Source organism: Tamandua tetradactyla, chromosome 4 (genome assembly GCF_023851605.1).
Source record: "Tamandua tetradactyla isolate mTamTet1 chromosome 4, mTamTet1.pri, whole genome shotgun sequence".
Classification (NCBI taxonomy): Eukaryota; Metazoa; Chordata; class Mammalia; order Pilosa; family Myrmecophagidae; genus Tamandua; species Tamandua tetradactyla.
Window position 1 is genome coordinate 1031633 of NC_135330.1, and position 27427 is coordinate 1059059.

General features: G+C 36.7%; 1 protein-coding gene across 6 annotated transcripts in view; it reads left to right on the top strand.

Annotated features, from left to right (window-relative positions):
• GPR89A (G protein-coupled receptor 89A) overlaps positions 1–27427 on the top strand; it is a 95531-nt gene that overhangs the window by 22920 nt on the left and 45184 nt on the right. For all 6 annotated transcript variants that reach the window (XM_077155905.1, XM_077155909.1, XM_077155907.1 and 3 more), the window contains 3 exons: positions 255–361; positions 781–882; positions 19569–19689. In XM_077155905.1, coding sequence (XP_077012020.1) covers positions 255–361; positions 781–882; positions 19569–19689 — 330 coding nt within the window. The remainder of the gene's footprint in view (positions 1–254; positions 362–780; positions 883–19568; positions 19690–27427) is intronic.

Sequence of the window (27427 nt, forward strand, 5' to 3'; positions counted from 1 at the left end):
GTAAAGCATTAATATTCTTAACTTAGTTAAGTGAAATTTGAGGGAAATTAAGATGGTCACATTTGCCTTTAACAACTTCATATTGTATCTATGTTTTAATATCTGCAAATGAACAGATAGTGGCAGCTTTGTTAACCAACAAAATATAAATGGACTATATTCAGCATTGAGTACAAAGGGATCATTTGGACAAAAGAGATTGAAAGTTACTGCCCTCTCGCCCTCTCAGTGATACTGTTTGACATTTATTTCAGCTCCCGTTACTTTCACTGGAAAATGAACCTATGTGTAATTCTGCTGATCCTGGTTTTCATGGTGCCTTTTTACATTGGCTATTTTATCGTAAGCAACATCCGACTATGTGAGTGTTTTACCCTCTTATGTCAGCACATAGATTAAGTATTCTTGGGGATTGGGGTTGTGGATAGTTTCAAATCTAAATTATTTTCAGTAGTTATTGCTATTTGAGGGCATCTCACATACAACTTCTTAAAAAGACTACATAATAAATATTTATTAAATGAATGATACGGTTATTTGTCCTACTACAGGTTTATTTCTGTTTCTACTACGTTAATGTCTCCCTTATCTCAACCCATTTCTTAATTTTAGCAGATTTCTCTTATGATGATAAGGATGCTTTCACCAAAAGTTACATTGTCCATTACTCATTTGTCAAGTGAACAAGCCAGTAAAATATCATGACCCTGTCTCTTTAAGTAGAGTAAGCTCTTTAACAGATTTCTGTTTTCTCTAACAGTTTTGTCTCCTCTGTCATAGTGCATAAACAGCAGCTGCTCTTTTCCTGTCTCTTGTGGTTGACCTTCATGTATTTCTTCTGGAAACTAGGAGATCCATTTCCTATTCTCAGCCCAAAACATGGTGAGTGTGTGTGTTGGGGTGGGGGTTAATTTTTTAATTTTGAAAAAAATAATTAAATTTCTGATTGTAGGTCCAAGTATGCCATGATATTTCTCTAAAAAATTCTGGTTTCAAACCACATTCTCCCCTTCATTCTAGGAGGTATCAAATGCTATTTTGGAACAGAGTACTATCATTCTAGAACAAAGTTTTTGACCTGGGTTAATGAATGAACTTCAAGAGAGCAAGAGGTGGTGGTGTCCTTAAACCTTCTGATATTGTGTAAGAATTTGTAAATATATTTACAGTATATGTGCATTTGAGGACATTGAACTTATAAGCTTTTATCAGATTCTCAAATGGGTCTGTGTCCCCAGAGGTAAATGACCATTGCTCAAGTGATAATAAAAATTGTCCTTATGGGAATACATATGTTTTAAGAAAGAGAGATACATAAAACATTCACAGTTAATAGTTAAAAAAAAAAAAAAGCTTTCCAGGAATCTGTGTCTGTAAATTTTCATGGACTGGCGTGCTCCCTAATTTCTGTGCTGATAGAACAAGAATCCCTCAGACAAATCCTTCCAGAAATATATGTGAATCTATTTTAAATACATTAGCAAAACCACCTGTAATAAATATATAGGAGCTTTAGAAAAATCTATTTAAAGTTCACTATGCTGTGTCTATTGGGGTACTTACTGCGGAAAACAAAATCTCTTCTACCTAGTTTAAAGCAGAAATTGATTTTTACAGGCTATTAGGAAATTACAGGATTTCTAGGAAAGCAGGAATGTCACCCATAAATGTTACACGCTGAAAATAAAATACCCAACCATGTCACAGAACTCCATTAGCAAAAACCCTACTGAAGTTACCAGCTGCCACTCAGGGCCGGTGAGATCAGGGACCAGAGAGCAGACCCTCTGCCCTGGCTGCTCCAGCTCCAGTGTGCTCCTCAGTCCGCATTGTTCGCGTCTGGTTCAAGGTCTCACATGCTAAAACCTAGGCAACATTCAGAACCTTAACTGCAAAGAAGACTGGGAAAATGGTTTTAGCTTCCCAGACTCTGTAGTACAAGAAGACATGCGAGAAGGAGGTTGGAATGAAATTAACTGGTCTCTATACCTGCTATACCTACCATGAAACATTCAGTGTCCAATTATTGCTTGTAGCAGGGATTTAAGAGAGAGAGCTTATAAGATTCTTCTGCAGGAATCATAAGTTATTCCTGATTATATTATGATATATCATCATAAATAATTATACATTTTGAAAACAAAAATAGCTATTTTGAAATTTCAAATAACATTAAAGAAAGCCAAAAAAAAATTAGAAAACATCAACCTGACTTACCAGAAACAGTAAGATTCTTAGCATGGCATTCGGGACTCTTCAGGGCTTGTCTGCTGCTCTTTCTCTGTGTATTCTGTCCACCAGCCCTACCACATTGCTTGAAGTCCTTCACCCCTGGTCTGCCTTGTCACTTCCTCTAAGATTTTCTCGGCCATCAGTGGGAGATAATAATTGCTCCCATGTAAATGCACTTATATCACCTATAAAACTTGTAATTACTTATTTCCTTTTCTGACATTTTCAATAATTTGTTAGTTCCCTGAGGTCAGAAACTTTATCATTTGTGTTTGTACCTGCATAGCCTGAAACCTAGCACATAAGAAGTGCTTAATACATGTTTATTGAATCAGTGAATGAAAGAAAATTTTTCTCTCTGGTGTTAAGATAGTTTCAAGAATTTAAGACAAGCGTTAACTGCTCATACCCTGAAACACACTGAATTGGAATTTAGAATCTGCTGATATTATCAGCATGCCTATGACGCTGTTGGGAAAGATTTGTAATAGAAAGTCTCCAGATATTGTACCTCTCATATAAACCTATTTCAGTAAGCCCACTGAGAGACAAACTTGTGATGTTAGCAGTGAGGGAAAAGGGTTATAAAAGGACTTACCTGAATGACCCCAGGGCTGCTGACAAAGATAGCACAGGATCACAAAAGACCTGACTCTGACACGGTTCTCAGGCTTTCTACTGGTGAGCGCTGAGCTCACAACCGTGCTGGAGGGAACCGTGGGCCGTGCTGGAGGGAAGGGGAAGACATCACACCTGCTGCACTGCCACCTCACATCCATCTCTTCTTTCTAAGTTCTATGGGAATATTCTGATGCGGAGACTGAAGGAAAGAGCTAGAGTAATAATTTCAGTTTTAATCTTTCCTTTGTACTCCAGAAAAGTAGACATTTGGATTTTATGTCTGAATGTTTTCTTTCTAATTTGCTTAACCTTCTAGGAAAAAAAATAAGAAAATAAGCTTAGGCAGTGTAAGTCTGGACTACAGACTCAACTTTGCCTGCTTAGAGCTTTCTCAGGACTGTCCAGACAACTGGTCGGGTTTATTACTAAGGAGACCACAAAGAATTAAAAGACCCGTCTATAATGAACTTTATCTATAATGAAAAAAATATCTAAAAATATTCCTTGTACAGTGCCTGAATACCCAAGGAAGATTGGAAGACATTCCATAGTGGAAAAGAGTAAGAGAGAGCAAGAAAACACATAAAATTAGATGGACTCTATATGAGCAGATACAAAAGGTGAGATGGTCTACAAATCGCCTTATCTGTCTGACCTTCCATTTATTATCTGATACAACAGAATAATAATGACTGACCTTTACTTCATAGGAATGCTGATATTAAGTAGATAGTATCAACAAAGAACTTTAAACAAGAAAAAGATATTTAATAAAATAACACTACCTGTATTAGTTTGTTAAGCTGATGGAATGCAGTATACTAGAAATAGGGACAGTTTTTTAAAAGGGAATTTAATAAGTTGTACATTTACAGTTCTAGTGCCAAGAAAATGTACAAACCATAGTACCAAGGGAAAAATACCTTAATTCAAGAAAGGCTAATGGGTCTGGAGCATCTATGTCAGCTGGGAAAGCAAGTGGCTGTCGTCTGCTGGTCTCTTGCTCCTGGGCTCTGTGGTTTTCAGCTTCTTATACCAGTGGTTTTCTCCCTAAGTGTCTGTGGGCCTTCATTTAACTGCTCTGGGACAAAGCTCTGGGTTTCATCTCTTAGTTTAACATCTAGTGGGGCCTGTATTTCTTCTCTTCAGCTTCTGCCCATTTCTGTGACTCCTTGCTTAGCACCTGGCTATTTCTGTCTTTATTTCCAAACTTCTAACTGGCTCTGAGGTTTCTTCAAAATATTTCCCCTTTTAAAGGACTCCAGTAAATTATTCAAGACCTACCTTGAATGGGCAGAGTCGCAACTCCATCTAATCAAAAGATCACACCCAGCATTGGATGTGCCTCTGCGAAGATAATCTGATCAAAAGTTTCTGCCCTCCGGTATTGAATCAGGATTAAAAGAAATGGCTGCCCCCACAAGATTGGATCAGGATTAAAACATGGCTCTTCTGGGGTACATAATAGCTTCAAACTGCACACTGCCTTAACAGGAATAAAAGGAAGATTAAATGTAAAAATGTTATCAGAAATAAAGAAGGACACCATATAATAAGAGGGAAAATTCACCAAGAAGAGATAACAATAATAAATATCTGTACTCCTAACAGGTCCCCCAAAATACATGAGGCAAAACACTGGCAAACTGAAGGGGTAATAGACAACTCTACCATAATAGTGGGACACTTCAACACACAACTCTCTCCAACAGATAGAACATCTAAACAGAAGATCAGTAAAGAAACAATATGTAAATAATATGATAATTACTATGCTTAACAGACATATATAGAACATTGCACCCCAAAACAGCAGATATACATTCTTCTCAAGTGCTCAAGGAACATTCTCCAGGTTAGACCATCTACAGGGGCATAAACAGATCGTAATACATTGAAAAGGATTGAAATTATACAAAGCACTTTCTCTGATCATAATGGAAGGAAGCTGGAAATCAATAACAAATGGAGAACCAGAAAATACACACATGTATGAAGGTTAAACAACATGCTTTTAAACAATCAAGAAATTGCAAGAAAAATCAGAAAATATCTCAAGACAAATGAAAACAAGAACACAACATATCAAAACTTATGGGATGCAGCCAAGGCAATGCTGAGAGGGAAATGTATAGCCCCAAACACATACATTAAATATGAAGAAAGAGCTGAAACCAATGACCTAGCTGAATAACTGGAGAAAGAAGAGCAAACTAATCCCACAGCAAGTAGAAGAAAGAAACAGCAAAGATTAGAGGAGAAATTCATAAAATGGATAACAGAAAAACAGTAGAGAGAATTTATAAAACCAAAGTTGGTTCTTTGAGAAGATCAATAAAAATGAGAAACCCTTAGCTGACTGATAAAGACAGATAGAAAGAAGCTGCAAATAAGTCAGAAACGAGAGGAGCGTTATTACCATGAACCTAAAGAAATATAAAAGGTCAAAAGTGATCATAAATGATTACTGTGAACAACTGTATGCCAACAAATTAGAGAACTTAGGTGAAATGGACAACTTCCTAGAAACACATGTACAACCTACACTGACTTGAGAAGAAATGAAGACTTCAACAAATCAATCAGAAGTAAAGAGATTGATTCAGTCATCAAAAACCTACCAAAAAAGAAAAGCCTGGACTGGACAGCTTCACAGGTGAATTTTCCCAAGCATTCCAAAAATTAATCCCAAGCCTGCTCAAACTATTCCAAAAAATTGAAGAGGGAACACTACCTAACTCATTCTATGAATTCAACATCACCCTACTACCAATGCCAGATAAAGATACTGCAAGAAAAGAAAACTTCAGACCATCTTTCTAATGATTATAGATGCAAGATTCCTCAACAAAATACTTGTAAATAGAATCCAACAGCATATTTAAAGAAGTATACATCATGATGTAAACTTCTTTAAATATGCTGTATTGGTTTCTTCCAGGTATGCAAAGGTGACTCAACACAAGAAAATCAATTAATGTAATACAGCACATTAACAACTTAAAAGGGAAAAGAGAAACATAATCTCAATTGATGCAGAAAACACAGTTGACAAAATTCACCCTTTCATCGTTAAAAACACCTCGAAAGGTAGAAATCAAAGGAAACTTCATCAACATGATAAATGGCCCATATGAAAAGCCCACAGAGCTAATATCATACTCATTGGTAAGAGACTGAAAGTTTTCCCTTAAGATCGGAAGCAAGACAAGGATGCCCACTGTCACCACTGCTATTCAACATAGTGCTAGAGTTCTAGCTAGAACACTTAGGCAAGAAGAAGAAATAAAAGGCATTGAAGTTGGCAAGGGAGAAGTAAAACTGTCACTATTTACAGATGGCATGATCCACTATTTGGAAAATCTAGAAAAAAAACACAGCAAAGCTACTTGAGCTACTAAGTGAGTTCGGCAAAGTGGCAGGATACAAGATCAACATGCAAAAATCAGTGGTGTTTCTGTACACTAGTAATGTGCTATCCAAGGTAATCAAGAAAAAAATTCCATTTACAGTGGCACCTAAAAGATTCAGATATCTGGGAATAAACTTAACCAAAGATGCAAAGGACTTGTACACAGAAAACTACAAAACATTCTAAAATAAATCAAAGAAGACCTGAATAAATGGAAAGGCATTCCGTGTTCATGGATTGGTAGGCTAAATGTCATTAGTATGTCAATTCTACTCAATTCTACGCAAACTGGACTACAGAGTCAATGCAATACCAGTCAGAATTGTAACAGACTGCTTTGCAGAAATGGGAAAGCCAATTATCAATTTTATGTCGATATCAATTTTATTTCGAAGGGTAAGGGGCCTCAAATAGCCAAAAACATCTTGAAAAAGAAGAATGAAGTGGGAGGTATCACACTTTCTGACTTGAAAGCATACTGACTTGAAAGCACAGTATGGTGCTAGCATAAAGATAGACACATTGATCAACGGGATCAAATTGAGACTTCAGAAATAACTCTCAGATCAGTTGTCAGCTGATATTTATAAGACTACAAGGCTACTCAACTGGGACAGACCAGTCTCTTCAATAAGTGGTGTTGAGAGAACTAGATATTCCATAACCAAAATAATGAAAGAAAACCATTGTCTCACACCCTATTCAAAAATTAACTCAAAATTGATCAAAGACCAAAGTACGAGAAACAGCACCATAAACTCCCAGAAGAAAATGTAGGGAATCACCTTCAAGCTGAAGGTGGTAGTTTCTTAGACTTTACACCCAAAATCCAAGCAACAAACTTCTCTTTCTAAGCTGACACAGCAGGCGAACTCACTATCCTCCCCCTCTATGTGGGACATGACTCCCAGGGGTATAAACCTCCCTGGCAACGTGGGACAGAAATCCCGGGATGACCTGGGACCCAGCATCGAGGAATTGAAAAGATCTTCTTGACCAAAATGGGGAAGAGAGAAATGAGACAAAATAAGTTTCTGTGGCTGAGAGATTTCAAACAGAGTTGAGAGGTTATCCTGGAGGTTATTCATATGCATTATATAGATATCCCTTTTTAGTTTATGGTGTATTAGAGTGGCTAAGTACCTGAACTGTAGAACTGTGTTCCAGTAGCCTTGATTCTTGAAGATGATTGTATAACTATAGAGCTTTCACAATGTGACTGTGATTGTGAAAACCTTGTGTCTGATGCACCTTTTAACTAGGGTATGGATAGATGGGTAAAAAAAATATGGATAAAAAATAAACAAATAATTGGGGGAACAAAGGTTAAAATAAATTGGATAGATGGAAATGCTAGTGGTCAATAAGATGGAGGGGTGAGGGGTATGGTATGTATGAGTTTTTTCTTTTTATTTCTTTTTCTGGTATGATGCAAATTTTCAAAACAATGATCGTGGTGATGAACACAACTATTGTGAGCCACTGATTGTGCACTATATATGGAATGTTTGTATGTTAATGTCTGTATGTTTTATTAATTAAAAAATTAATATATATATAAATATATTGATATTTTCGCCCAATATTCATCTACATAAATAAAATACATAAAATGCAAAAAAAAAAGCACAAGCAACAAAAGAAAAGTAGATAAATGGAAACTCCTCAAAATTGAATACTTCAGTGCTTCAAAGGACTTTGCTAAAAGGGTGAAAAGGCAACCAACTCAATGTGAGAAAATATTTGGAAACAACATATTTGATAAGAAATTGATATCCAGAATATATAAAGAAATCGTACAACTCAACAGGAAAAACACAACCCAATTTAAAAATGGGCAGAACCAACACTGCAAGTAAAACCATTACCCTGCCCCTTACACAGGACATGACATCCAGGGGTGAAAGTCTCCCTGGCAACATGGGACATGACTCCCAGGGGAGAGCCTGGTCCTGGCACCATGGAATAGGCAATGCATCTGTGATGAAAAGGAGAGAAGGAATATAACAAAATAAGATATCGGTGGCTAAAAGAGTTCAAATAGAGTTGAGAGACTGTTCTGGAGGTTACTCTTATACAAGCTTCAGCTGGATATTGCTAATTTTCATGGTTTGCCAAAGCCTAACCAAAACCATTCTGCCAAACCTAAAGAACACCTAGGGCTCTATCTGAGATTCTGCAAAGGTTCCATGCATGAGGGTAACTTTCCAGAAATCTGCAGTCTTCAAATAGGTTCTTAGGCCAGACTAGTCCTAAAACCCTGAGGGGCCAGCCTGTCCAAAACATCAACTATCCCATCCCCTTATTCCATATTATCAACATCTCTTTCCAACATGAAAAAATTAGAATGGGCATGGCCCAAATAACCCTAAACATTGGGGAAAAGATCAAAGGTAAATGTGGAGTTTATACAAGGAAGGTAGGGTTTAAAAAATTAGTGTGACTGCTTTATCATTATATTGATATTTCTTTTAGTCTCCAGTATCTTGGAGCAACTAGAAGGAAAAACCTGAAATTGTAGAACTGCAACCCATACCAAACTCTGAAATCTGTTCTGTAACTAATAGTTGCAGTGTACTTTCAAATTTATTTTTTTGTATACTTGTTATTTTTCACAGTAAAAATTTTTTAATTAAAAAAACAAACACAGGTATGGATTAAGAGCAACTTAATTCACACCTTACTGGTGGGAATGTAAAATGGTACAGCCACCCTGAAAATAATTAGACCATTTCCTTTAATAGTAAAGTGGATTTATCAGACACCCCAGTAGTTGTACTCTTTGGGCATTTATCCCAGAGAAATGAAAGCTTAAAAAAAAATAGTAGTCGTCTTAGATTTGGAATTCTTCCTGTTTATTTTATTAGAACAAAGCATTAATCCTCTGCCTTTTTCCATTGTATTACATTTCCATTCTATTTAAGTTTCCTAGTCACTGAATTAATTTCTGCTAATATTATTAAATTATCACATAAATGTGTATTCATTATAAATTATGTAAACAATAATCGAATTAAGTTTGAAAAAAATGGGCAGAAGACATGAATAAACATTTTTCCAAAGAGAAAATACAGATGGCTAAAAAGCATTTTTAAAAGATGCTCAACTACACTAGCTACTAAGGAAATGCAAACCAAAACTACAATGAGCTGTCATCTCACCTACTAGAATGGTCCCTGTTAAACAAACTAGAAACTACAAGTGTTGGAGAGATCGTGGGTAATTTTGGAACACTTACTCATTGCTGATGGAAATGTAAAATGGTGCAGCTGCTGTGGAGGGTGGTTTGGTGGTTCCTCAGGAAGCTAAGTGTAGCATAACCTTACCACCCAACAATCCCACTACTCAGGATATATCCAGAAGAACTGAAAGCAGGGGCACACACAGACATTTGTACACTGATGTTCATAGCAGGATTACTCCCAATTGCCAAAGATGGAAACAACCCACATGTCCATCAAGAAATGAATGGATAAACAAAATGCGATATGTACATATGATGAAATATTATTCAGCAGTAAGAAAGAACGAAGTCCTAAAGCATGCGACAACATGGGTGAACCTTAAGAACATCATGTTAAGTGAAATAAGTCAGACACAAAAGGACAATATTGCATGATCTCACTGATACAAACTAATATTATGTGAACCCATAAACATAAAATATAGGTCACCTGTATATAGAATGAGGCTAAAGAGTGGGGTGCAGTTGCTTAATACGTGCTGATTATTTAACTAGACTGAACTGAATGTTTAGAAATGGACAGAGGAGACTGTAGCACATGAATGGTATGTGTTTGTGGTGGCAAGGGGAACTTTAGAGTCATGTATGTCATCAGAAGGAAAGTTGGAGGTTAAAGCATGGGAATGTATAACACAGTGAGTCTTGTGGTGGACAATGTCTGTGATTACCTGTGTAAATACAAAAAGTTCTTTCATGAACTAGAACAAATGTTACTACTATTAGTTACTACTATTAGAAGGAGTTAATAATAGGGGGTATATGGGAAAAAATGTACCAGTTGCAAACTATGAACTATAATTAACAGTAATATTTTAATACTTTTTCATTAACAGTAAAAAATGTACCACACTAATACTATATGGGTCAATATTGAGGTGGGGGGATAAATGACAGGTGAGGATTTGGGTTCTCTTTTTATTTCTTTTCTGCAATAATGAAAATATTCTAAAATGATTTGGGGATTATATGCACAACTATGTGATGACACTGTGAGCCAGTGATTTTGTACTTTGGATGGTTTGAATGATGTGTGAAATATCTCACTAAACATTTTTAAAAGGGGGTGGGACTTCAGGGAAGATGGCTGAATAAAGGAGATCGAGTTCAGCCCTGCTCCATGGAAAAATTAGAGCTGGGACGGGAGGGTGACTGAAACGGCAATTCAAGAGTGCAGCTGACCTGGGAGAGTCTTGTGCCCCACATAGGGCAGCCCTGGTTGCAGAGGCCGAAGAACTAAGAGGCAGAAAGCTGGAGCCTGGCATGGGGCCATGGAGCCCGCAGGAGTGCATGGATGGGAGCCAGGGATTAGGAAGTAAGCCAGGCCACATTCCTTAGGTGCGCTGTCCTTACCAGTGCAGCCCCATGACCTGTGACTCACCTCACACCCCACGCACCCAAACCCCATCACCCACTCCCATTCCCTGCGCTCTAGGCACCCCCACTCCACCATCCCCCAGTGCACGTACCTGCCCCCCACCCCAAGTGCAGCCCACCCCACCTCTTCTGTACCCCTCCTGAGCACTACCTCCTCTTCTGTGCTCCCTGCAGGCTGTGGTCAGCACATAAATGTTGCGGGCACTAACTTCTATACCAAGGCTACACCTGCCACCCACCCATAGTGTCACAAGGCCTCACCCCCCCACCCCCAAGCTCTGTGCATCAGTTTCCGGCACTCCTAGACCTGCGCGTGTATGTGGGCCCCACCCCCCAGTCATGTCCTTCAGCTCTGGGAAGTTCAGTTTACTGCAGTCCTAGAACCGTGCATTCGCAGGGCCCTCAGTCACACTTCCCAGCTCTGAGAAAGTGCTGACCTGTGCAGATAGGTCATACCTGCCCCCAACAAATTAAGGCATAACACTGACCTACTACCATAACTCTGTGCATGCACACAAAAGGCCTGGTGCCCTAGACCAGTGCACACCAGGATTATACCACCCACACCGGTGCACCTGCATAGCTACATCCTCCCTCACTGCTGGGTGCCCATGTTCACAAGCATCAGCGTTACATCCCCAGCCTGCGCCTATACGAATCACTGCACTGTTGTGCCCGCCCCATACCCTGCTCCCTGCTGCACATCCATCCTTCAAACACAAGGCCTTAGACAACTGAAAGAAATCAACTCCCGAAGCAAATCAATCAAGATATCTACGTGTGATGAAAACAACAGAATATCACTAAGCATATCACAATGTAGACAGATATAGCCCTGCCTAACCAAATTAAAACACCAGAGGAGACACAGATGTTGGAACAACTAATCAAAGATGTTCATACAACTATACTTAATAAGTGGGATGGTAAATGACATAACATAAAGAAGAACTTGAAAGAATAGAAAAATAGTGGGTATCAGAGAGATTAAAGACTCTGTTGACCAAATAGAAAAATTTCTAGAATCACACAACACTAGGTTTAAAGAGACAGAAGAAAGAATAAGCGATAGGACAGAATAACTGACTTTGAAGACTCAAAACAGCAAATGGCAAAAAAGATGGAAAAATTTGAATCAGATCTCAGGAAATGATAGACAAAACAAAGCGCACAGATATAAGAGTCATTGGTATCCCAAAAGGAGAAGAGAACAGTAAAGGGCTCGGAAGAGTAGTTGAGGAAATAATGGGGGAAAATTTCCCAACCCTTATAGAGGACATAAATATACCAAAGAAGCCCAACGTACTCCAAGCGGAATAAATCCAAATAGGCCTTCCCCAAGACACATACTAATCAGTCTGCCAAATGTTGCAGAGAAGCAGAAAATTCTGAAAGCAGCAAGAGAAAAACAATCTACTACATAACAAGGGAAATCAAATAAGACTGAATGCAGACTATTGAACTAGCACCCTGGAGTCAAGAACACAGTGGTATGATAATATTTAAGATCCTGAAAGAAAAACACTTTCAGCCAAGAATTCTGTACCCAGCCAAATTGTCCTTCAAAACTGAGGGAGAGATTAAACTTTTCACAGAAAAACAAGTCCTGAAGGAATTCGTCAACAAGAGAACAACCCTACAGCAAATACTAAAAGGAGTTCTGCTGGTTGAAAATAAAAGACTGGAGAAAGAGGTCGGGAGGAGGGTACAGAATTGAAGAGTACCAGTAAGGAAGGGCAATTTAAAGGATAAAAAGAGAAAGAGGGAAAAGAATATATAGATCTGACAAGTAAAATAAAAAAGATAAGATGGTGAATTCAAGAAACACCTTTTCAGTACTAACTTTGAATGTTAACGGACTTAATTTACCAATTAAAAGGTACAGATTGGATTAAGAAACATAACCAAGCTATATGCTGCTTCCAAGAGACTCATCTTAGACACAAGGATACGAATAGATTGAAAGTGAAAGGAAGGAAAAAGATTTTCCACGCAAGTTGTAACCAAAAGAAAGCAGGAGTAGCTATACTAATATAGGACAAAATAGCCTTTAAATGTAAAGACATCATAAGAGACAAAGAAGAACACTGTATGCTAGTTAAAGGGTCAATTCAACAAGAAGGTATGACAGTCTTAAATGTCTATGCTCCCAGTCAAGGAGCACCAAAATACATGAGACAGACACTGGCAAAACTGAAGGGAGCGATAGATGTTTCAACAATAATAGTAGGAGACTTCAATATACCACTTTCCTCTATAGATAGAGCAATCAGATAGACGATCAACAAGGAAATAGAGATGTTAAACAACTTGATAAATGAATTAGACCTAACAGACATATATAGGTCATTGCATCCCCAAAGCACAAGGATAAACATTCTTCTCTAGTGCTCATGGACCATTCTCCAGGATAAATCATATGCTGGGGCACAGAACAGGTCTTTATAAACTTAAAAACATTGATATTATTCAAAGCACTTTCTCTGATCACAATGGAATGAAGCTGGATCTCAATAACCACCAAAGGATGAGAACATTCACAAATATATGGAGATTAAATTACACACTCTTAGGGGGAAAATTCAACTTCCCCATATCATGAATCCATGATATTCTCACAAGCATTGCAGACAATCAAAGCTATAGGCTGAGTCCCCAGTCTTGGGGTTTGTTCATATGAAACTTAACCCCACAAAGGATAGGTCAAGCCTACTTAAAATTAGGCCTAAGAGTCACCCCCAGGAGAACCTCTTTTGTTGCTCAGATGTGGCCTCTCTCTCCAGCCAACACAACAAGCAAACTCACTACCCTCCCCCTTCTATGTGGGACATGACTCCCAGAGGTGTGGACCTTCCTGGCAATGTGAGACAGAAATCCTGGAATGAGCTGAGACTCGGCATCAAGGGGTTGAGAAAAACCCTAGAATGAGCTGAGACTCAGCATCAGGGATTGAAATAACCTTTTCGACCAAAAGAGGGAAGAGTGAAATGAGACAAAATAAAGTGTCAATGGCTGAGAGGTTCCAAGCAGAGTCGAGAGGTTATCCTGGAGGTTATTCTTATGCATTAGATAGATATCACCTTTTTAGTCAAGATGTAGTGGAGAGGCTGGAGGGAACTGCCTGAAAATGTGGAGCTGTGTTCCAGTAGCCATGTTTCTTGAAGATGATTGTATAATGATATAGCTTTCACAATGTGACCATGTGATTGTGAAAACCTTCTGTCTGAGGCTCCTTTTGTCTACCTTGTCAACAGACAAGTAAAACATATGGAGTAAAGATGAATAATAGGGGCAACAAATGTTAAAATAAATTTAGAGTGAAATGCTGGTGATCAGTGAGGGGGAGGGGGAGGGGTATGGTATGTATGAATTTTTTTGTTTTCTTTTTATTTCTTTTTCTGAAAAGATGCAAATGTTCCAAGAAATGATCATGATGATGATATGCAACTGTGTGATGACATTGTAAATCACTGATTATATATGTAGAACAGAATGATAAAAAATTATGAATGTTTGCATTTGTTTGGTGGGGTTTTTTTTTTTTTGGTATTTTTTTTTTTTAATTTAACAAAAAAAAACCATGCTCTTAAACAACCAGTGGGTCAAAGAAGAAATTGCTAGAGAAATCAGTAGCTATCTGGAAATGAATGAAAATGAGAATACAACTTATCAGAACTTATGGGATGTGGCAGAAGCTGTGCTGAGAGAGAAATTTATTGCCCTAAATGCCTATATTAAAAAACAAGAGCAAAAATCGAGGACTTAATAGCATACCTGGAGGAACTTGAGAAAGAATAGCAAACTAACCCAAAGCAAACAAGAGAAATAACAAAGATTAAAGCAAAGATAAATGAGTAGGAGAACAAAGGAATAATAGAAAGTATCAATAAAACCAAAAGTTGGTTCTTTGAGAAAATCAATAAAATTGATAGGCCACTAACAAAACTGACCGAAAAAAAAGAAAATGCAAATAAATGAAATCAGAAATGAGAACGGGTGTGGTACCACAGACCCTGAAGAAGTAAAAGAAATCATAAACGGATACTATGAACAACTGTATGCCAACAAACTAGACAACTTAGATGAAATGAACAAATTCCTGAAAACACACAAACAGGCTACACTGACTCAGGAAGAAATAGAAGAAATCAACAGACCAGTCACAAGTTAAGAGATTCAATCAGTCCTCAAAAATCTTCCTACAAAGAAGAATTGAACTATAAAAATCTTACAGTTGAATTCCTAATTGGTAGCTTTACTTTATGTGTATTTTCTTGTCTTTGGCACTGACCTATTGTATAGACTGAATGTGGCTGGATTTAACATGAGATTTCAAAAGGTACCAGTGAAATCACTTTCCTATCATCTAGCTGATGCTGAAATTTCCTTGTTATTCCTTCAAGTTTAAAGTTATTAAGATGCAAATAATCCTTTGAGTAATACTTCAAGTCACTAGTTGTGTTTACCTTAGTGCATGAGAATTTTACTTTTTTCCCCTGGGGGCATATTTTAGCCATGAAAGCACAAGGACCTTGGGGTTCCTGAGGGAGGAGTACTACCCTAAGAGGGAGTTAGAGCGGAGAGAAGGGGCACATCGTGGGGAGGCTATAGGGTCCAGGGTACTCGTCTGCTTTACATTCTGCCCCCAACTTGCCCCGTTTACTTTGTTATTTCTTGCTACTGTAATATTGTGAAGGGGTATATATTTTCATGTTGTTTTGATATGTTTGAAAACATCTATGTCTACAAATTATAGTTAATAGTTTTTTAAAAAAACTTTTTTAAAAAGGTGATTTGGCACAGGGAGATTTTAGGGAGTGATGGATGTGCTCATTTTCTTGAATGTGGCGATGGTTTTATAGATAATGCACATATGTTGAAGTTTACCAAATTGTATATTTCAAATTTGTGCAGCTTAATATATGCTAAATGTATTCAGTAAAGCTAGTTAGGTTAAAAACAGGAAAGAAAAGGTAAATTTATAAATAATCCCTACTTGTGATCCTTGTCATCAAGGACCAAACAGGTTACTGTGATAGAGGATAATGCAGATGAGAATATCAAATTTAGCGCGAGTGGTGAGAGTCGACCTTCTGATGAAGCACTATTTCAGCTGAGAGTTAGAGGACAAGACAAACAGGTACCCAGCAAGAAGGCATAAAGACCTCATGGGAAGCCCTGAGGAAGAAAGAAAGCATGTATTCAAAAGGGGTCAGAGAGGGAATAGACACTACAAGTAAAGGGCGTTTTTTTATCTTGTTGACTGGATAGATAATGCCATTCTCTAAGACAGGGAATGCAGAAGGACGAGCAAGTGAGGGGGAAAGGCCATTTGAGTGTGGGAGATGCTGAATGTGAGCTGTTTGTGCACACCCAGGTGGCCTTCAGGAGGTGGTTGGATACAAGTCAGGAACTTAGGAGAAGAAGGCATGAACTTACCAGTCCACATGCTTGTGGCTCCAGGAATCCAAATAATTAGAAATCATTAGATGAAGCTGGAAAAGTTTGAAAGATCATTTAAGCAAAACCTGTAGGCTGAAATATAAGAGAAATTTCTGGCCTGTTTTAAAACAAGAAAAGACCAAGAAGAAACAATTAGAGATGCAGAAGAAAAACCTACTGAAAGGGTGTTCTGGAAGCTAGTAAAAGAAAATAATTTTAAAGAGAAAGAATTTAATGCCATAAAAAATAAAATAAAACAAGTACTGGAAAATGTCATTGAATTTTTGCATCCAGGAGAAAATTCATGACTGTAGTATATGGTGAAGAGGCCAGACACTGGAGCTAAACTGTTTGGATTTTGAATTTGGATTTGCCACTTGTAGACATTGACTATCTTACTTAGCCTCCCTGTTCATCAATTTCCTCATCTATAAAATGGAGTTTACAGTAATATCTATCTGGTGGAGTTGGTTTAAGGATTAGATAAGTTAATACATGTGAAATGCTTAGAATATTACCTGTACATAATGGGTGCTTAATGTTACCTGTGTATTACCATGACTGTAATTAGTGAAAGCAGTGTTTTTCAGTATAGAAGATAGGGAATCGTTTCATTGAGTGAAGAGTAGGTTTTCTGGAAGCTGAAATTTAGCTAGTTGAATGAATAAGGTGAGGAAAAGGTGACATTAAGTATAAACTACTTTCAAGAAGCTTGGCTATGAAGGTGGAAATAGAAGAATTGGAATTAGAGGTAAAGTCAGACTTTTCTTAGGAAGAGGATTGAAACTGAAGATAAAGAATCAGCAAAAAGGAAAGAATGAAAATAAAAGAAAGGGGACAGGAATTCCAGAGGCAGTGGGAAGAGAAGATCAAAAGCAGAAGTGGAGAAGTCTTAGCTTTGGACACCATCTTGTTCCGAGGGAGATAAGTTGGGACAATGATTACAGATGTAAATATTTAGATATGTAAATATTCAAGGCATGAGCCCCCAGTCTTGGGGTTTGTTCATATGAAACTTAACCCCACAAAGGATAGGTCAAGCCTACTTAAAATTAGGCCTAAGAGTCACCCCAAGAGAACCTCTTTTGTTTCTCAGATGTGGCCTCTCTCTCCAGCCAACACAACAAGCAAACTCACCACCCTCCCCTTGTCTACGTGGGACATGACTCCCAGGGGTGTGGACCTTCCTGGCAACGTGAGACAGAAATCCTAGAATGAGCTGAGGCTCGGCACCAAGGGATTGAGAAAAACCCTAGAATGAGCTGAGACTCAGCATCAAGAGATTGAGAAAACCTTCTTGACCAAAAGGGGGAAGAGTGAAATGAGACAAAGTGTCAATGGCTGAGAGATTCCAGAGTTGAGAGGTTATCCTGGAGGTAGATATCACCTTTTTAACCAAGATGTAATGGAGAAGCTGGAGGGAACTGCCTGAAAATGTAGAGCTGTGTTCAGTAGCCGTGTTTCTTGAAGATGATTGTATAATAATATAGCTTTCACAATGTGACTGTGTGATTGTGAAAACCTTGTGTCTGATGCTCCTTTTATCTACCTTGTCAATAGATGAGTAGAACATATGGAATAAAGATAAATAATAGGGAGAATAAATTTAGTTTGAAATGTAGTGATCAGTGAAGGGGAGGGGTAAGGGGTATGGCCTGTAAAATTTTTTTTTTCTGTTTGTTATATTTTTCTGTTGTCTTTTTATTCCTCTTTCTGAATTGATGCAAATGTTCTAAGAAATGATCATGATGATGAATATGCAACTATGTGATGATATTGTGAATTACTGATTGTACATATAGAACGGAATGAGCATATATTAAGAATATTTGTGTTTCGTTCTTGTAATTTTTTTAATTAATAAAAAAATTTTTAAAAATAATAAAAAAATATTCAAGGCAATTTATGTCTAATAGCTCATTTCTTACCTAATAAAGGTGTTTGCTAAGAGAAAGGATGGGGGGGAGGGGCATAAGGCATAGCTGCTGTGACATATTTGGAGAGATGCCTGACCAAGGACAAGAAGAGGATTGCTCAGTAGGATTCTCAGCTCTGCTAAGATTAGAAGCTATAAATTTGTAATGGCACCAGTATCAGGGTGCATTTTAGCCACTTGGGGCAACTCAGGCATGGGTACAAAGAAGGTAGAATGTTAAATTGATCTAGGATTGGGGGGTTGTAGGATTGCTTCAGACAAAGGAGAGTAGGGAACTGAGGGTGCTGGGGAAAGAAGTTGAAGAAAGCACGCCATAGGTGTGGTACTTTTCTTAAAATTGATGACATTGAATAAATAAAGAAGAAAATAGAAGCTGGGGGAAGCAGAAGACTTAGGAACCAGAGGTTGCAATTAGCTCTTAATCAGGTGTAGCAAAAATAAAGGAAGAAGAGGACTCAAAGAGGAAGAGGGCAAGGGGTCAGAAATGGAATATTGGAATTTTCAGTTTCAAAGCTGACAGAATTCCTAAGTGGCAGCTCTCATACTTGGCCATAGGAGTGGATGATTGAAGGGAATTACATCCTACAGAATCCTTTTTTTCCTGTGACTCCAAACTCCCTGAGTTACTCTTCAGCTTTGCTTTTTTTCTCACTTTCTCAGATGCCTCAGCAGTACCATTTATTTAACTCTTGAGTTAATTTTCAGCATTTTTAAATGACAGGGAATTATGGATAGTTGAATACAACTGGTAATCTAAAACTCATGTATTTGCCTTTGAATTAATCATTCATCTATAAATTCACCATTTATTAGATGCATTTTGTATTTATTAGATGCATTTTGTATTTATTAGATGCGAAGTTGACATAAGCTAAGGAGCTTATGACTAAGAGAGAGATGTGTATATAAGTATTTATTTTTTTGAAGATAACTATAATGGAAAGTGTTGTATTTTGTTTGTGTTTTTCCAGTAGATTTACTTTCCTGAATTTTTTACCAAAACATTTACTAAAAGTACTTTGCTTTGTAAGGGTTGGTACTACCTAGATTAAAAATTAGTAAGTTTTTCTTACAATTATTGTCATTATGTTATATTGCCTTTATCATCAAACAGTAATAGAGATGACTGAAGTATGTTGATAGGAAAATCAATATATATATTGATAATATAAAATTTATACATTAATTAAAAATTCACTTTATGAGTTGTTTGTATATGATGGTTGATGTTTTCGGTGATGTTACCTTTTGCAGTACAGATGAAAACCAGTTTTTTATATTATTGATATGTGCTTTGATATTTTTAGGGATCTTGTCCATAGAACAGCTCATCAGCCGGGTGGGTGTGATTGGAGTGACTCTGATGGCTCTTCTTTCTGGATTTGGTGCTGTCAATTGCCCTTACACTTACATGTCCTACTTCCTCAGGTAATGAGAACTTCTGTCTCTTCTTTTTCTCCCATTGCTTCTTGAATATATTTATTCCCTCTGAACATAATTAATACTTAAATATTAATGCCTTTTATCCTTCTCTTCCTCTATCCCTATAGGCACTGACCTGTGAATCTTTCTAAATGAGTCTTACTTCTTATATTGGTTGTCCTTGTTATTTGTAGTTTGTGTATTCATTCGTTCGTTTGTTTTATTAGAGAAGTAGATTTACAGAAAAATCTTCAAGAAAATGCAGAGTTCCGATATTATCTGCCCTGCCCTGAACACATACACACATTATCATATCATTAGCCATTAGAAAAATGCAAATCAAAACTACAATGAGAAATCATTTCATACCCACTAGAATTACTACTATTTAGTAGTAGAATTACTACTGGTTTCCCTCTTACCACTTTCCATTAGTGTGGTACTTTTCTTACAATTGATAAAACAATATATTATACTTATACTGTTAACTATAGTCCATAGTTTACATTAGGATTTATTGTTTGTGTTATATATTACCATGGTTTTTAAATATTTTTATTCTAGTACCATATATACACCTAAAATTTCCCCCTTTTAAGCACATTTAAATATATAATTCATTGGTGCTAATTACATTCACAGTGTTGTGCTACCATCACTACTGTCCATTTCCAAAACTCATCCGTCATACCATATTGAAACTCTATACCGATTAAGTAGTAACTCCCATTCCCTGCCCCATCCCAGAACCTGGTAACCTGCCTCTGAATTTGCATTTCATGTCAGTAAAGTCATACAGTGTTTGACCTTTTGAGTGTGGCCTATTTCATCCAACATATATTTAAGGTTCATTCATACTGTAGCTTGTGTCAGAACTTCATTCCTTTTCACAGATGAATAATATTCCTTATATGTATATGCAGCATTTTGTTTATCCATTCATTTGTTGGTGCGCCCTTGGAGTGCTTCCACATTTTGGCAGTTGCGAGTCATTATGAACACCTGTGCAAATGCCTGTTCAAATCCCTGCTATACTTGATTCTCTGAGTAACCACCAAGCTGTTTTCCACAGTGGCTGGACCATTTTACAGTCTCACCAACAATGGTTATTTCTCCACATCCTCTCCAACATTTACTATTTTTCCTTTTTTTAAATAGTAGTAATTCTAGTGGGTATGAAATGATTTCTCATTGTAGTTTTGATTTGCATTTTTCTAATGGCTAATGATATTGAACATCTTTTTTTGTGGTTATTGTCCATTATGAATCTTCGTTGAAAAAATATCTGTACCCATTTTTAATTAGCTTATTCTCATTTGGTTGTTCAGTGTCAAAATTTCTTTATAAATTCTAAATATTAAACCTTTATCAGATCTGTGGTTTCCAAATATTTTCTCCCATTCTATATATTTTTGTTTTACTTTCATCATGAAGTCCTTAGATGCAAAAAGTATTTTATTTCGATGAAGACCTATTTATCTATTTTTGTTGTTTGTGCTTTTGGTGTTAAGTCTAATGAACATTACCTAACACAAGGACCTTAAGATGCTACCCTGTGTTTTTTTCCTAGGAGTTTTATAGTTTTGATTCTTATATTTAGGTCTTTGATCCATTTTGAGTTGATTTTTTTATATGGTGTGATGGAGAGGTCCACCTTCATTCTTTTACATGTGTGTATCTGGTTTTCCCCACACCATTTGTTGAAGAAATTAATCTCTCCTCTTTGGTTTGTCAAAAGTCCACGTGTCAAAAATTGGTTGGCCATAGATATCAGGAGTTATTTCTGAACTCTCAGTTTGACTATTTGCTTTTAGTGCTGTCTGTATGCCAGTACAATACTGTTTAATTACTGTAGCTTTGCAATTAGTTTGAAATCGGGAATTGTGAGTCCTCCAACTTTATTCTTTTTCAAGATGGCTTTCGCTGTTTGGGGCCTCTTACCCTTCCATATAAATTTTTTGAATGGTTTGTCTATTTCTGCAAGAATGTTGTTGGAATTTTGATTGGGATTGCATCAAATCTGTAAATTACTTCGGATGGGATTGACATCTTAACAATATTTAGTCTTCTAGTCCATGAACACAGAATGTCTTTCCATTTATTTAGTTCTTTGATTTCATTTAGCAGTGTTTTGTACTTTTCTATGTGTAAGTACTTTACAACCTTGGTTAAATATATTCTTAGATTTTTGATTCTTTTAGTTGCTGTTATAACTGGAATTTTTCTTGGTTTCCCCTTCAGATTGTTTATTACTAAAGTGTAGAAACACTAGTGATTTTTTGAGCATTGATCTGGTATTCTGCCACTTTGCGGAATTCATTTATTACCTTATCATCTCCGATATGGATTTCTCAGGATTTTCTAAAAATTGTTTGATGTCATCTGCAAATGCAGAGTGTTTTATTTCTTCCTTTCCGGATTGGGTGCCTTTTTTCTTTTTACCCCTAATTGCTGTGGCTTGACCTACCACAGAAAAGTGCTGACAGTGGGCGTCCTTGTCTTGATGCAGAACTTAGAAGAAAAGCTTTCAGTCTTTCACCCTAGAGTATGATGTTAGCTGCAGTTTTCTCATAAATTCCCTTTACCGTGTTAAGGATGTTTCCTTCTGTTCTTAGTTCTCTAAGTATTTTTATCAAGAAGAGGTACTGGATTTTGTCAGATTCCTTTTCTGCATCAATTGAGAAGATAATATGGTTTTATTCTTTTGTTCCGTTAATGTGGTATATTACATTAATTGATTTTCTTATGTTGAACCAACCTTGCATACCTGGGAAAAATCCCACTTGGTCATGATGTACAGTTCTTTTAATGTGCTCTTGGATTTAGTTTTCTGGTACTTGTTTGAGGATTTTTTCATCTATATTCATGAGAGATATTGGTGTATAATTTTATCTTCTCATGATATCTTTGTCTGGCTTTAGTATTAGAGTGATGTTGGCCTCATGGAATGAATTAAGGTGTGTTCCCTCCTCTTTAATTTCTTGGAAGAGTTGGAGAAGGATTGGTGTTAATTCTGCTTGGTATGTTTGGTAAAATTCACCAGTGAAGCCATCTGGCCCTGAGATTTTCTTTGTTGGTAAGTCTTTGATGACTGATTAAATCTCTTTATTGGTGTGTTGAGATCATCTGTTCCTTCTAGAGTCAGTATAGGTAGTTTGTGTGTTTCTAGGAATTTGTCCATTTCATCTAAGTTATCAAATTTGTTGTTGAACAGATGTTTATGGTATCCTCTTATAATCCTTAAAATCTCAAAGAACCAACCTTTGGTTTTGTGGTTCTCTTGACTATTGCTGTTTTTGCATTCTCTGTCTCATCTACCCTATAATCTTTGTTAATTCTCTCCTTCAACTCACTTTGGTTTTAGTTTGCTCTTCTTTTTCTGTATTCTCTAGTTGTCGAGTTAGAGCTATGATTTCAGATCGTTCTTCTTTTTGAATGTAAACATTTGGAGTTATAAATTTCCCTCTCAGCACTACCTTCATGGCATCCTCTGTTTGTTTTTTTTTTCTAAAGAAGTAAAGGTTTTATTTCTAGAACAAGAATACACACTTTAAAGGGATAGAAAACGTTGTACTTCAAGTTCAAGGTTTCTTCATCCATAACAATCAGTGGCCACCTGATAATACTGATCTTGTTTTTAAAGAAATTCTGACTGAGTCTACAGACAGAACACATGGTTCGGTTTCGTCTGTGGTTCTGGAGACTGTTAATAGTAGCCTCCAGGACTTGAAGACCCAAGGCCTGTTTTATCACTCGAGTGTATTTCAGTTTTGTATATGTCAACTGCAAATAGTTGTTTGATAATAGTCCATAGATTCTGGGGCTTAAAAGGACGTTTCTACAATTAAGAAAGAAAAAAAAGTCCCAAAGCAATTCAGACATCTGAAAATGTGATTTCTACCATCATACTCTGATAAGTTAACTTCGTTTACTGATATATATCCATGTAAAAATCTAGATAGGTCAAATAACATTCAGATTTATTTTAATTTTAATGGTGTGATAATCTGCATTAATATGAATTTAAACCTAGCTAGATAAATTTTCCTATTTTACATTCCTAAAAAATAATAACCACAAATACATGCTAATCCTCTTATTAAGTTCCAAGGCTTGTATAACTTGGATTCAGGGCCCTTTGAGATATATAATGCTCCATTAGCATGGAAGCCATTTAAGTCATTCACTGTCTTTTAATATGTATTAGGTAACAAAGAACATATTAATACTATATTAATTTCTGCTGCGGGGAGAAGGTAAATTCAGTTGGAATACATTTCTCACATTCTTTACAGTTTGTGGCAGTAGTTTCTATATTGGTCCTGATTTTGTTTTACTGCAATTGAAGATTAAATATGTTGTATTCATTCTTTATCTTCACACTCTTGTAGGGTATTTCTAACATCAAAAGGGCTAAATGTATTAAGGATTCTGGTTTGTAGCTTAAATTATCCCCTTGTAAGAACCGAATTTTTAGTGGAGGTTGTATATTTTTAAAAGTATAATTTTCACATATCTTTTTTTTTTTAATTGAGAAACTTTTATGCATACTTTCTATACATGGTGCATCATCAGTGGCTCACAATATCATCACACAGTTGTATATTCATCACCATGATCATTTTTTTTTAATATTTGCATCACTCCAGAAGAAGAAATTAAAAAGAAAAAACTCTTGCATATCATACACCTCATCCCTCCCTCTCATTGACCACTAGTGTTTCCATCTACTCAATTAATTTGAACCTTTGTCCCCACTTTTATTTATTTATTTATTTATATACTTATTTTTTACTCATTTTCCGTACCCTGGATATAAGGAGCATCGGCACAAGGTTCTTAAAATCACACACTCACATTGTAAACATTGTCTTTATATAGTCCTCTTCAAGAATCTAGGCTACTGTTCATCAGTTTCAGGTACTTCCCTCCAGCCACTCCAATGTACCATAAACTAAAAGGGGATATCTATGTAATGCATAAGAATAACCTCCAGGATAACCACTCAACTCTGTTTGAAATCTCTTAGCCACTAAAACTTTGTCTCATTTCTCTCTTCCCTCTTTTAGTCAAGAAGGTTTTTCAGTCTCTTGATGACAGGTCCCAGCTTATCCCAGCCTTTCTGTCCCATGTTGCCAGGAGTATTTACACCTCTGGGAGTCACGTCCCATGTAGTGGGTTGGCAGTGAGTTCACTTGTTGTGTCGGTTTAGAGAGAGAGGCCACATCTGAGCAACAAAAGAGTTCTCTGCGGATGACTCTTAGGCCTTATTTTAAGTAGACTTAGCCTGTCCTTTGGGGGAATAGGTTTCATAGAGGTGAACCCTAAGATCAAGGGCTCAGCCCATTGATTTGGTTGTCCCCACTGATTGCAAGAATATTAGAAAGTCTCTTTCTAATGGGAAGTTGAATATTTCCTCCTTTCCCCCCATTCCCCTAAGGGGACTTTGCAAGTACTTTATTCACTGCCCAAATTACTCTGGGATCTATTGGGGCATTACACTAACCTGCACAAACCAACAAAATCTCACTCCCTATTCAAGATTCCATGTACTTATGTTATTCAACTAAACTGACCATAAGAGTTAAATTAGAAAATACACTACCCTACCCAAAATATAAGTTTTCCACCAAATATATATCTCTCACTTTAGTCTCACCCAGAAGTTGAGGATTTAAAACATGGATGATATCATCCTTTACCCAGTCTTCTAGTGTACCTTAGTCCTATTCAGATCAGCATCATTCAGATCTCTTGTTGAAATCTGATCCTTTTTTCAACTTTTTAAACAGTTGCTGTGTGTGGTACTGCTCACTTTCGTAGCTTCAGAGCTGTAACTCTGAGTCTCAGTGTCACATAATATCCAGAGTGTCTGGGAAAGACCATGTCATACACAAACAGCTCAGTGTCTCAGAATTTAGAATTAACATTTCCACCTCCTGAATATGTGTGACTGCTGTAAGAGCTTATAATCTAGGACCCTTTACAATAGGCCCCAACCTGATAACCCATGCTCTCGACTTTAGTTCACTGAATTTTTATATTATAGTTAGTCCTATGATTGAGGCATGATAATTGTGTTTTTCTTCCTGACATTTCATTCCACATTCAGCTCTTAAGGTTCATCCACCTAGTCAGCCTGTAAGTTTTGATATGTTGTATTTTTGTTTTCATTCCTCTCATGATTTTTCTAATTTTCCTTGAGATTTCTTCTTTGGCCTACTGCTTGTTTAATAGTGTATTAATTTCCACATATTTGTGAAATTTTCCAATTTTCCCTCTATTTTTCATTTCTAGCTTCATTCCATTGTGATCATAGACCGTACATTCAATATTCTTAAGTTTATTGATACTTGTTTTTTGGGCAAACATGTGCTCTGTCCTGGAGAATGTATGTGTTTGTAAAGTCTAATTGGTTTATAATATAACCCACAACATCTTCCTTATCGCTCCTCTGTGTAGATGTTCTGTCGTTATCACACGTGGTATGTTGAAGTCTCCAACTATTAAGGTAGGACTTTCATTTCTCCTCTGAAATCTGTCATCATTTGCTTCATGTATTTTGGGGCCTCTGCTGTTAGGTGCATACATATTTATAATTTTTGTCTTCTTGTTGAATTGGTCCCTTCATTGAGATGTAGTGACCTTTGTCCCTCAGAATAGTTTTTCACTCAAAGCCTTTTTTATCTGATATTAGTATAGCCAGCCCAGCTTTCTTTTTGTTAAACGTACATGGTGCAGTTTCTTCCATTCTTTCACTTTCAGTCTGTTTGTGTCTTTGACTCTAGTAACAGCTCATCGTTAGGTCAAGCTTTTTTTTTTTTTTTTACCAGAGATTTTAATTCATCTATATTTATAGTAATTATTAATAATGCAGGATTTTCCTCTGCCATTTTGCTACTTGGTCTTTGTAAATCTTAAACCGTTTTTGTCCCTCAATTCTTCCATTAATGCATATTTTCATATTTAACTGATATATTGTACCACTTTTAGTCCCTTCTCATTTCTTCTATGTATCGTTTTCAGGTATTTTCTTTTTGGTTACCATAGGGCTTAAATTTAACATCCTCAATCTATAACAATCATATATTATTTGATGCCAACTTAACTTCATTAGCATACGCAAATACTATTCCTATACCCTCCATCCCTCTGCCTTTTTGTTGCACTTATTATAAATTCTATAGTATCATTACTTTTTATTTGTTTGTATTTTAATATATGTAAGAGGTAAAAAAAATGGATTTATATACCAAGAAATACAATACAATACTGCTGGCACTTATGATTACCTGTGTGGTTACCTTTTCCAGAGGTCTTTATTTCTGAATACCACTTTGATCCACAGTCCATTGGCCTTTCATTCTGAAGAACTCCCTGTAGCATTGCTTGTAGGGCTGGTCTAGGGTGATAAACTCCTCAACTTTTGTTTATCTGGGAATATCTTAATTTCTTCCTCCTTTTTGAAGGACATTGTAGCCAGATGTAAAATTCTTATTGGTATTTGCTTTCTTTTACCACCTTAAATATTTCATAACACTGCTTCCATGGTTTCTGATGAGAAGTCAGGACTTGGTGTTCTTGGGACTCCCTTGTACATAACACGCTGCTTTTCTCTTGCAATTTTCAGAAATTCCTCCTTGTCCTTGGTGTTTGATAGTATAGACATGGTTATCTTTGAGTTGATCCCGCTTGGGGCTCATTGGGTTTCTTGGTTGGGCATATCCATGTTTTTCATTAAATT